The sequence below is a fragment of the Mobula hypostoma genome, chromosome 6 (genome assembly GCF_963921235.1).
Source record: "Mobula hypostoma chromosome 6, sMobHyp1.1, whole genome shotgun sequence".
Lineage (NCBI taxonomy): Eukaryota > Metazoa > Chordata > Chondrichthyes > Myliobatiformes > Myliobatidae > Mobula > Mobula hypostoma.
Window position 1 is genome coordinate 184,473,531 of NC_086102.1, and position 12,610 is coordinate 184,486,140.

The 12,610-nt window shown below is 41.8% G+C and overlaps 1 protein-coding gene across 1 annotated transcript in view; it reads left to right on the top strand.

Annotated features, from left to right (window-relative positions):
* The first annotated feature begins 989 nt into the window (after positions 1 to 989).
* The window catches only part of LOC134348671 (glycerol-3-phosphate dehydrogenase [NAD(+)], cytoplasmic-like), a 42,455-nt gene continuing 30,834 nt past the window's right edge, over positions 990 to 12,610 (top strand). The window contains exons 1-2 of the mRNA XM_063052429.1: positions 990 to 1,147; positions 6,590 to 6,767. Coding sequence (XP_062908499.1) covers positions 1,104 to 1,147; positions 6,590 to 6,767 — 222 coding nt within the window. The 5' untranslated portion in view covers positions 990 to 1,103. The remainder of the gene's footprint in view (positions 1,148 to 6,589; positions 6,768 to 12,610) is intronic.

Below are 12,610 nucleotides of genomic sequence, written 5' to 3' on the forward strand. Positions count from 1 at the left end.
CCCCTCATCGTCAATATTATTGATTGTAAATAGTTAAGGCTGTGGTTAAGGTTTTGTAACTCCAGAAACAGAAACACTGGAGCCGGGATATATTTCATCTACTTTAGGTTTTCTATTTCTCACGTATGACGCGAAGACGTAATGACGTACGCCTTTCATGTACTTCTTACATATAACCCATAATAAATTATGTAAACAAAGAAATGCTTAATCAAACAATAGATTTACAACTTTACTCAAATATTACTGAAATATTAAGTACACTCCAGCCATCAAATGCTGATTGACGATCCAAAAATGACTCAATCTGATTTCTCTTAGCCAATTAGCTATCCTTTCCAATACAGGTGCGCCTTCAACCTTTTACAAGGCAACTTGCTGAATGCCTTCAGGAAATTTAAATACACTGTATCCACTGGTTCCCCGGTATCCACTCGGTTACAACTTCAAAGAACTGCAAGCAATTTATAAGTCTTCTGATTTTTCTAAATGTCCTGGGGTTTCCTGCTTGTTATTAATTATTTATTATTAAATTGCAACAGTCTCCATTGAGAAGATCTCCGTGATTTTCTATTGTTCCTTCCGAATCCAACAATAGACCGAAAATTTGAAAGTAGCGAAGGAGATCTAGACTATATAGAAACAGTTTTCACTTTTATATTTTAAACCTCTCTTTATTGGAAAATAAAAGCTATCTTCCAATTTCAATCATTGAAGTTCGGTAAACTACTGCCTTTACGCTCGAAGCTTGCCATGGTAACTGAATAGTTGATTTTACACGTTTGCTCCAGGGAAGAAGTGGCGTTTATTATTTAATTTGTTATTCAATAGAATACATTAGAAGCTCAGACAATAATTTATTATTAGAGATAATAATTGAGTTAACGACTCGGGGAAACGTCCCCTCTTCTGGACAGTCGCTGTTCTGCAATGTGAAAAACGATACATGATTGACAGGGACAGCAGCCAATCACGGGTTACGGAAAAGGTAGTAAGGAAGTTACACCAGTTCCAAACCTCGAGCGGAGAACTAGAAACACTTCCAAAGGCAGCTGGCCGAAAGTTCACCGCTCCTAACTCGTCTGATACAACAACTCTGCACCATGTCTGAATGCAAGAAGGTTTGCATCGTTGGATCCGGCAACTGGTATGTGGGACGTTACTGTGTTTAATTTGTGCCGGGTTGCATGACGTGTTGACTGGAAGGGTCGTTTTTCACTGCGGGACCTGCGACTTGGTAAATTGCAGAATGTAATTCATAACCGCTCCCTGTTTGCTCCACGCTGCTAGCTCGGGTTGTGATATTGCTGTTATCGTCGTTAAGGGGCTTCGATTCAGAACACGAAAGTATAAGCAACTATAAGTCTGGTGTCTGGTGGTGATTTTGATACCGATTATCACGGTGATTCTTCATTGTGTGAAGATTATTCAGTTGTTGAACCCTCATCCCCATTTTCTGATTCATTCTTCATCCAGAAATGATTGTTAAAGGGTATTATTACTACTTCATGATTTCTGCTTGTTGGTAAGATTAAGGTAATCCTACCCTCAATAACTTTCTTCAGTTATTGGCTCTCAAAATTCCATCCTGCATTTAGTCCTCCACCTGTTAATCAGGGTACTTTATCTGGTTAGTAAATTGATCTGGAAGCCATTTCACCAATTTTCTGAAACAAAATGACACACCTGAATTTGGTAATTATAATTGATTTCTGAGACCTGATTGTAAGGACTTTCAGATATTATACACACACAGTACTAGGATTAAGTTAAAAAGGAGACATAAGGCATACCTGTTGCCAGGATACCTATAGTTGGTGAAGAGATCTTTTAAACCTAAAGACTGCTGAGGGGAGCATGTTCATTACTGCAGCTGGAAATTGATTATTTCTGTCCTGATGAAGGGTCTTGGCCTGAAACGTCAACTGTTTATTCATTTCTATAGATGCTGCCTGACCTGCTGAGTTCCTCCAGCATTTTGTGTGTGTTGCTCTGGATTTCCGGCAAAGGCAGAATCACTCATATTTATAATTATTTCATTATTCAGTTAAGACAGCAGCCCCTCCCTCAGTGTCAGCAAAACATAAGGAGCTGATCATTGGTTACAAGAACTAGAGTGGACTACACGTTGTTGTTTGTATTAATGGTGTTGAGGTAGAGATGGTTGAGAGCTTCAAGTTCCTGGGTACAAATATCACCAACAATTTGTCATGGTCCACCACGTTGGCATTATGACCAAGCAAGTACTTCAGCATCTCTCCAACCTCAGAAAGCTGGGGAAATTCAAATACATTCCTGATTACATCCTAGGTGGCGTGGTGGAGATGCATCTCTACCAAAGGAGGTGTAAGGTGCTCCTTCCCTCCGCTAGACTGTAGGTCACCCTTGGGCAAGGTGTAGCACCTGCTTAGCCCCCTGATCAGGGCCATGTGAAGCCATGGGAGCAGGTGGTGCATATCACAAGTCCTGGTTATGCGACTACTGATGCCAGGCAGACATTCTCTGAAGAGTATTGATAATGTCTGGGGTCACCCATCTTGTATAGATGCCATCAGAAGAAGGCAATAGCAAGCCACTTCTGTAGAAAAATTTGTCAAGAACAATCATGATCGCCCACATCATATGACATGGCACATAATGATGGTGATGCCCCAATGACCTTTACTAACTTATTTCAAAAGCACCATAGAAAACATTCTATTCTGGCAACCGCTCAGCCCAAGACTGAGAAATTGCAAAGAATTGTGAAGACTTCCCAGTCAATCATATAAACCACATTTTCCTGTATTGGCTTTGTACACAATTCCTATTGCCTCAGGAAAGCAGCCAACATAATTAAGGCCCTTTCTCTCTAGTCATCCTCTCTTCAGCAGGAAAGACAATACAAAAGCTTGAAAGCACATACCAAAAGACACAAGGACAGCTTCTACCCCACTCTTATCAAACTCTTGAAGGGACCTTTTAGACCATAGGAGGTGTCTGTGGAACCAGGTTGGGAACCCCTGTTTTAGACTAAAGAAGAGCTCTTGACACACCGTCATGGCCCATCCACTTTACTTGCTACCTCTACTGCACATTTTATGTGACTGCAACGCTATGTTCTGCTTTCAATTTTTCTTTTTACTACTTGATCTGCCTCAGTCACACGCAAGACAAAAGCTTTTCAATATATCTTGGTACTTGTGACAATATTAATCCTATCACCAATACTTTTTGTTGGACCCATGCACAGTTGCAGTTGTCTCACCTTATCTGTAGGATTATGAAAATGTGGACATCTTTCCATTAGGAGCTTCTCGGGTGATGGTGTGATATTCTCTTCCAACAGAGCACATCAGAACACTATAAAGACAAATGTTGATGTGACTTTAAAAATAATCTTCTCCCCTTAAATATAATGGCATGTATTTTTCAGAACTCCATTTGGTTATAAAACGCAGAGCTGTTAGTGATGGAAAACCTGGAGCACTTTCCAGTCTTCCTCATTCTGTCGCCGAAAAATTGAGTTACCCAAGTATACAGACGTTTACTTTTCACCGATTCTCCTGTATCCACTTATTGTATTGGTTCCTGGTTAAATAATATTTTAAAGTTAAATTCTGAAATGGTTTTCAAACCACAACAACACATTTAACTGTAATCTCTTTAAGAGACAGAATCTACAAGCATTTGGATAGACAGGGACTTATTAGGGAGAGTCAACATGGCTTTGTGCATGGTAGGTCATGTTTGACCAATCTATTGGAGTTTTTCAAGGAGGTTACCAGGAAAGTGGATGAAGGGAAGGCAGTGGATATTGTCTACATGGACTTCAGTAAGCCCTTTGACAAGGTCCCGCATGGGAGGTTAGTTAGGAAAATTCAGTCGCTAGGTATACATGGAGAGGTGGTAAGTTGGACTAGACATTGGCTCGATGGAAGAAGCCAAAGAGTGGTAGTAGAGAATTGCTACTCCGAGTGGAGGCCTGTGACTAGTGGTGTGCCACAGGGATCAGTGCTGGGTCCATTGTTATTTGTCATCTATATCAATGATCTGGATGATAATGTGGTAAATTGGATCAGCAAATTTGCTGATGATACAAAGATTGGAGGTGTAGTAGACAGTGAGGAAGGTTTTCAGAGCCCGCAGATGGACTTGGACCAGCTGGAAAAATGGGCTGAAAAATGGCAGATGGAGTTTAATACAGACAAATGTGAGGTATTGCATGTTGGAAGGACAAACCAAGGTAGAACATACAGGGTTAATGGTAAGGCACTGAGGAGTGCAGTGGAACAGAGGGATCTGGGAATACAGATACAAAATTCCCTAAAAGTGGCGTCACAGGTAGATAGGGTGGTAAAGAGAGCTTTTGGTACATTGGCCTTTATTAATCAAAGTATTGAGTATAAGAGCTGGAATGTTATGATGAGGTTGTATAAGGCATTGGTGAGGCCGAATCTGGAGTACTGTGTTCAGTTTTGGTCACCAAATTACAGGAAGGATATAAATAAGGTTGAAAGAGTGCAGTGAAGGTTTACAAGGATGTTGCCGGGACTTGAGAAACTCAGTTACAGAGAAAGGTTGAATAGGTTAGGACTTTATTCCCTGGAGCGTAGAAGAATGAGGGGAGATTTGATAGAGGTATATAAAATTATGATGGGTATTGATAGAGTGAATGCAAGCAGGCTTTTTCCACTGAGGCAAGGGGAGAAAAAAAACCAGAGGACATGGGTTAAGGGTGAGGGGGAAAAAGTTTAAAAGGAACATTAGGGGGGGCTTCTTCACACAGAGAGTGGTGGGAGTATGGAATGAGCTGCCAGACGAGGTGGTAAATGCAGGTTCTTTTTTAACATTTAAGAATAAATTGGACAGATACATGGATGGGAGGTGTATGGAGGGATATGGTCCATGTGCAGGTCAGTGGGACTAGGCAGAAAATGGTTCAGCACAGCCAAGAAGGGCCAAATGTTTCTATGGTTCTATGGTTCTTTAGTTCCTTCTAATTTATCTGCATTTATTAAAAGTTGGATTTTTCTTCATCTCTTCAATTGTTCTGTCATTGGTAACCACATTTTCTACAGTCTGGGCCTTTAACTCTCTCCAAGCCTCTCTGTACTTTATCAGTTTCTCCTATTTTAGGACTGTTTCAAAAGCTAGTTGTTTGAGCAATTCTGTGAGCTAACAGCTCCTTGTATGCCTCATGTCAAATGTTCTTCAATACACATACCTGAAAAACTTTGGATATTTTTCTACTTTACACGCCTTACCCTGTTCCACTGCTTAGACTGAAATGTAGAACATTGAACATGGAAAAGTACAGCGCAGTACAGGCCCTTTGGCCCACAATGTTGTGCCGACCCTCAAACCCTGCCTCCCATATAAGCCCCCACCTTAGATTCCTCCATATACCTGTCTAGTAGTCTCTTAAACTTCACTAGTGTATCTGCCTCCACCACTGACTCAGGCAGTGCATTCCACGCACCAACCACACTCTGAGTAAAAAAACCTTCCTCTAATATCCCCCTTGAACTTCCCACCCCTTACCTTAAAGCCATGTCCTCTTGTATGGAGTACTGGTGCCCTGGGGAAGAGGCGCTGGCTATCCACTCTATCTATTCCTCTTATTATCTTGTGCACCTCTATCATGTCTCCTCTCATCCTCCTCTCCAAAGAGTAAAGCCCTAGCTCCCTTAATCTCTGATCATAATGCATACTCTCTAAACCAGACAGCATCCTGGTAAATCTCCTCTGTACCCTTTCCAATGCTTCCACATCCTTCCTATAGTGAGGTGACCAGAACTGGACACAGTACTCCAAGTGTGGCCTAACTAGAGTTCTATAGAGCTGCATCATTACATCGCGACTCTTAAACTCTATCCCTCGACGTGGTTGTGGAAAGTTAAATTAGTATTTACTGACTCTGTTATAACTGTCACATGCTTCATAATTTTGCAACAAGTATAGAACTTCTGACGTTGCCACAAAAAAATGAGGGGTGAGCCGTTCAAAGTAAATTTATTATCAAATTACATACATGTCACCATATACTATCCTGAGATTCATTTCTTTTGGGCATTCTCAATAAATCTATAGAATACTAACCATAATAGAATCAATGAAAGGGAGCCCAACTTGGGCGTTCCCCCAGAGCGCAGAAGTCAGTAAATAGTGCAATACAAAAGGAAAGAAATACTAGTAATAATAAATAATCAATAAATATTAAGAACGTGAGTTGAAGAGTCCTTGAAAGTGAGCTCATTGGTTGTGGGATCCAATGGGTGGTGTACATCAAAAAGTGGTTACAGAGTTTCATCTTAAGAGGTTAATCATCCTTTTCATTTCAGTGTCCATGGTATCTTAGTGCCAATACTTCAAAGCCTTCTCTCCTGTTGCTTTTGTAAAATTGGGGAACATGTACACATTCCATATATTCCAACTGGCACCACAAATTATGTTGTGGCACACCGACATCAAAAATGTCAAAATTACTTCATTCCCAGAGCTATCTTTGGTGGTGCATAATGATGACGAGATTGAGGTGGCTAGTTTTGACTCGTTACATTTGATGTATATGTTGCAAGTGTAACAAACTTTTCTCTGACTCTTTCAGGGGATCTGTTATTGCCATAATTATTGGCAAAAATATTGTAAGTTTGAAGCAGTTCGACCCTACTGTTAAAATGTGGGTTTATGAAGAGATGATAAATGGAAGAAAACTCACAGAAATAATAAACACAGAGCATGAGAACGTTAAGTATTTGCCAGGTCGCAAGATTCCAGAAAATGTGGTAAGTCACCGAGCTGCATTGATGAAATTCTTCATCGAACCTAAGATAGTTTACCAATTGTTCCTCAGACCAGGTGTTTCTCTGGCATAGCTAACCTGATTCAAAGTAAATTTATTATCAGAATACATATGTCAGCATATTCTACCTGAGATTCATTTTCTTGGGGGCATTCACAGTAAATGCAAAGAAACATGGTGGGTCAATGAAAAGTTGCACACAAACAAGGATGGATAAGCAGCCAATGTGCAAAGAATAACAAATTGTCAAAATACAAAAATATCCATAATAATAATAATGAGAACATTAGTTGCAGAGTCCTTGAAAATGAGTCTATCAGTTGTAGAATTAGTTCGGTTTTGTGGTGGGTGAAGTTATCCATTCTGGTTTATTGGTCATTAATAAGGTGGTTAAAAAGGGATGGGATATGCTTTCCTTTGCTTGCTAAATGTATAAACAAGGAGCCACCGCTGCCTATATGGAGTTTGTACGTTCTCCCCATGACCGCACAGATTTCCTCTGGGTGCTCCGGTTTCCTCCTACAGACCAAAGATGTGCCCGTTGGTACATTAATTGGTCATTGTAAATTGTCCTGTGAATTAGGCCAGGGTTAAACCGGAGATTGCTGGGCATGTGGCTCAAAGGTCTGGAAAGGCCTATTCCACACTGTATCTCAATAAATAAATGACAATGCTCTTCAAGAACCCTTTAAAAGCATGTATTAGTATAGGTTCTCACGAATAAAATGAGGAGAGGAGTGTTATGTTTAATAAAACCGTTACACACATTATTGAACTCCAAAACCTATACACAAAAGTGCACTAAAACTCGTTAATAAAAATGTCATCACATTAGCCCAGCCTCTTAAACTGAGCCCCATCTCAAAGTCGGTGGTTGTGAATTATGTACATTTCTTCCAATTATGTTACCCTTTACAGGACCCACAGAATTCACTAAAATCAGCATTAGCTCAGGCAAGCCGCCTGGCTCGGGCCCAGTTTTTCACGGGTGGAGGAACTGTAGGTGCCTCTAGCTCGTTCAGAGGTGCATTGACATGCTCATAGTCATCTCTTGATGCCAGGAACATGGTAGTGTAATACTCCAAATATTGGTGGGCCGGTTTAAGGTAATCTACTGAAATATGTTCGTGTTTACCCCTCTTGTCTATCATAAAAGTTTTTTCCCCGTTCCAAAACAGGGAATGGGCCATTGTAAGGGGACCTCAGGGGATGTCGCTGTGCATCATGGTGGACGAAATCAAACAAGGCAGAATGTAGGTCAACAGGAACCAAAGAGTAATGCATGCCGTGATGGGAGGTAGGAATAGCTGAAAAGTTATTGAATTTACTGAGGACGTGTTGAGAGCCTGACCAGGCAGTCATGGCATCAGGAATGAAATCACCTGTCACTTGTAACAGCTGCCGTGTTTCAACTCTGCCACAGAATACTGCAGGTCCTCTTTTGGAGCTGTTCGAAGCCCCAGCAAGACCCAGGGTAGACGATTGTGCCAACACTGGTCCATTGGGGAAGCCCTTAAGGAGCCATTAAACTGCTCGCAGAGGCCATTGGACTCTTGGTGATGCACTGTGGTGTGATATAGCCTGACACCGAGGTTCTGGGCCATTGCAGCCCAGAAGTCTGAAATGAGTTGGGGACTGTGGTCAGAGGAAATATCAGATGGTGTTGCAAACTGAGCAATCCAGATGCTGATGAACGCCCAAGCCATGTGTGTCTGGCAGCTGTGGATGTCCTTATGTTAGAGGCCTTGCTGAGTGGGCTTATTGAGGTAGAGAAAGGAGGAGGAATGATGCCTCGCTGCGAGGTTGAGTGTAGACTATCAGCAAGCTCCCTATTGTCCATCACGGGTGAGGGCTATGCGAACCTGATCAGGCAGTTGCTCCATGAAGAGCTCTGTAAAAATAAAACAAGAATGGTATTTGATCCATTAGCCCCGAAGGCCTAGCATCGCCACGACCGGGTAAGGAGAGCAACCGTTTGGCCCGCTCAGATCCCGATAGACCAAAAGTCTGTAAGAGGTGAATTTTCAGGGATCAGTATTTATCGTGTTCAGGCAGGTCTTCAAGCAGACTCACTACTCTCGCAGTTGTGGAGTTGGTGAGCAACACTACCACATTGTCGAATTTGGTGTCGTTGGTGGTGATTTCTCACAGAGAACTGGGCTTCAGTTTGTACAAACCAAGGAATGGCATTTTACTCCCAAAGCTCTGGCAGTTTCAAAGTCAACCTGTTCGATGACTCTGGAATCGTCGTAGAGCATCGGGGTCGGCAATGTATGTTTTTGCAAATGAAACGAGGTGAGGTACCTTATGAAACCCGTAACACATTTTGTTGAACTCCAAAACCTACACACAGAAACGTGCTAAAATTCTTTGTGTAATATTGGTCATGATCTTTCAAGAATCACTTGATTCTGACATAGTCCCGGAGAACTGGAAGATTGCAAATGTCACTCTACCCTTTACACATAGAAACATAGAAAATAGGTGCAGGAGTAGGCCATTCGGCCCTTCGAGCCTGCACCGCCATTCAGTACGATCATGGCTGATCATCCAACTCAGAACCCTGTACCTGCCTTCCCTCCATACCCCCTGATCCCTTTAGCCACAAGGGCCATATTTAACTCCCTCTTAAATATAGCCAATGAACTGGCCTCAACTGTTTCCTGTGGCAGAGAATTCCACAGATTCACCACTCTCTGTGTGCAGAAGTTTTTCCTAATCTCGGTCCTAAAAGGCTTCCCCTTTATCCTCAAACTGTGACCCCTTGTTCTGGACTTCCCCAACATCGGGAACAATCTTCCTACATCTAGCCTGTCCAATCCCTTTAGGATTTTATACATTTCAATAAGATCCCCCCTCAATCTTCTAAATTCCAGAGAGTATAAGCCTAGTCGATCCAGTCTTTCATCATATGAAAGTCCTGCCATCCCAGGAATCAATCTGGTGAACCTTCTTTGTACTCCCTCTATAGCAAGAATATCTTTCCTCAGATTAGGGGACCAAAACTGCACACAATACTCCAGGTGTGGTCTCACAAAGGCCTTGTACAACTACAGTAGTACCTCCCTGCTCCTGTACTCGAATCCTCTTGCTATGAATGCCGGCATACCATTCGCCTTTTTCGCCGCCTGCTGTACCTTTTAAGAAGGGAGGAAGGCAAAGTATATTATTAAGGAGTGTATTATTAAGGATGAGGTTTTGGGGTACTTGAAGACTAATGATAAAATAAGTCAAAGCATGGTTTCTGTACAAATGGAATCTTACCTTACAAATCTGTTAGAGTTCTTCGAGGAAGTAACAAGCAGGGTGGACAAAGGAGAGGCAGTGGATGTCATTAAACTTGGATTTTCAGAAGGCATTAGATAAGGTGCCACACATGAGGCTGCTTAACAAGATAAAATCCTATGGTGTACAGGAAAGATACTGACATGGATAGAAGAATGACTGAAAGGCAGGAGGCTGCATGTGGGAATAAAGGGACCTTTTCTGAATGGCTGCCAGTGACTAGTGGTGTTCCTCAGGGAATTGGGACTGCTTTTCACATTGTTTGTCAGTGCTTCAGATAATGGATTTGTGGGTGGAGGGGTAGGTAGTTCTGAGGAGTTAATGTGATTGCAGCAGGATTTAAACAAATTGGAAGAATGGGCAAAAAAGTGGCAGATAGAATACACTGTTGGGAAATGTGTGATAATGCATTTTGATAAAAGGAACAATAGTGCAGACTATTATCCAACTGGGGAGAAAATTCAAACATCAGAGGTACAGAGGGACTTTGGAGTCCTCCTGAAAGATTCCCAGAAGTTTAGCTTACAGGTTAAGTCTATGGTAAAGAAGACAATTGCAAAATTGGCATTTATTTCAAGGGGAAGAGAATATAAAAGCAAGGAGATAATGCTGAGCCTTTATAAGACACTAGGCAGGCCGCACTTGGAGTATTGTCGATAGTTTTGGGCCCTATACAGTATCTCAAAAAGGATGTTTTGTCATTGGAGAGAGTCCAGAGGAGGTTCACAAGGATGATTCCTGGAATGAAGGGGTTAACATATATGGGGCATTTGGCAGCTTTGGAATTCAGAAGAATGTGGGGTGATCTCATTGAAACCTACCAAATATCGAAAGGCCTAGATAAGCTTGATGTGGAGAGGATGTTTCCTAAGGTGGGCGTATTTAGAACTAGAGGGCACAGCCTCAAAGTTGAGGGGCAACCTTTTAGAACAGAGGCAAGGAGGAATTTTTTTAGCCAGAGGGTGCTGAATCTGTGGAATGCTCTGCCACAGACTCCTGTGGAGTCCAAGTCTATGGATTTATTTAAAGCAGAAGTTGATAGTTTCCTGATTGGTCAGGGCTTCAAAGGATATGGCGAGAAGGCAGATGTATGGGGTTGAGTGGAGCAGACTCAATGAGCCAAATGGCCTAATTCTGCTCATGTCTTACAATCTAATATTGGGTCCATGTTTACTGATAACGTTAAAGTAAAATATTGTGGAGAGAGAACTGGACTTGTCTCCCTGATATGTATTCATATAAAGTCATGATTTATGATCATGGAGGAATAAATTGATAGTCCTAAATACAGGCTGATGAAGCAGCTGTAGTTAATAAGAGCAGATTAAGTCAAGACAATAGATGACTGGTGGTGTAGTGGCACCCTAGGTTCAAATTTGGCCAGATCCTTGCGTGCTTTCCGTCTATGCTGGGTTGAGCATTGAGTTAGCTCATAAAAAAAAGACAAAAACGCTAAAGAAACATCAGGGTTGCCACTTGACGCACCACAAGGCGTGGGAAAGAACAACAATAAGTCAAGACAGTATCTGCCTTTGGGGTTTCCACAACAGCAGGACAATTGGGAGTTTCAAATGCACGTAAAGTGAGTTGCATTTTACTAAATGTTAATTGAATTTAAACATTTATTTCCAGATTAAGAGTATACTTTCAGATTCTCCTTGCTATAGTCTAACCTGTACGAAAAGAAAAGCTTACAAAAGGTTTAGCGAGCTAGGTAATGTTAGAGATCTAGAAGATTATAAGGCTAACAGGAAGGAGCTTAAGAAGGAAATTAGGAGAGCCAGAAGGGGCCATGAGAAAGCCTTGGTGGGCAGGATTAAGGAAAACCCCAAGGCATTCTACAAGTATGTGAAGAACAAGAGGATAAGATGTGAAAGAATAGGACCTACCAAGTTTGACAGTGGGAAAGTATGTATGGAACTGGAGGAATTAGAAGAGGTACTTAATGAGTACTTTGCTTCAGTAATCATTATGGAAAAGAATCTTGGTGATTGTAATGATGACTTGTAGCGGACTGAAAAGCTTGAGCATGTAGATGTTAAGAAAGAGGATATACTGGAGCTTTTGGAAAGCATCAAGTTGGATAAGTCGCTGGGACCAGATGAGATGTACCCCAGGCTACTGTGGGAGCCGAGGGAAGAGATTGCTGAGCCTCTGGTGATGATCTTTCCATCATCAATGGGGACGGGAGAGGTTCCGGAGGATTGGTGGGTTGCGGATGTTGTTCCCTTATTCAAGAAATGGAATAGAGATAGCCCAGGAAATTATAGACAAGTGAGTCTTACTTCAGTGGTTGGTAAGTTGATGGAGCAGATCCTGAGAGGCAGGATTTATGAACATTTGGAGAGGTATAGTATGATTAGGAATAGTCAGCATGGCTTTGTCAAGGGCAGGTCCTGCCTTAAGAGCCTGATTGAATTTTTTGAGGATGTGACTAAACACATTGATGAAGGAAGAGCAGTAGATGTAGTGTATATGGATTTCAGCAAGGCATTTCATAAGGTACCCCGTGCAAGGCTTATTGAGAAAGTAAGGAAGCAT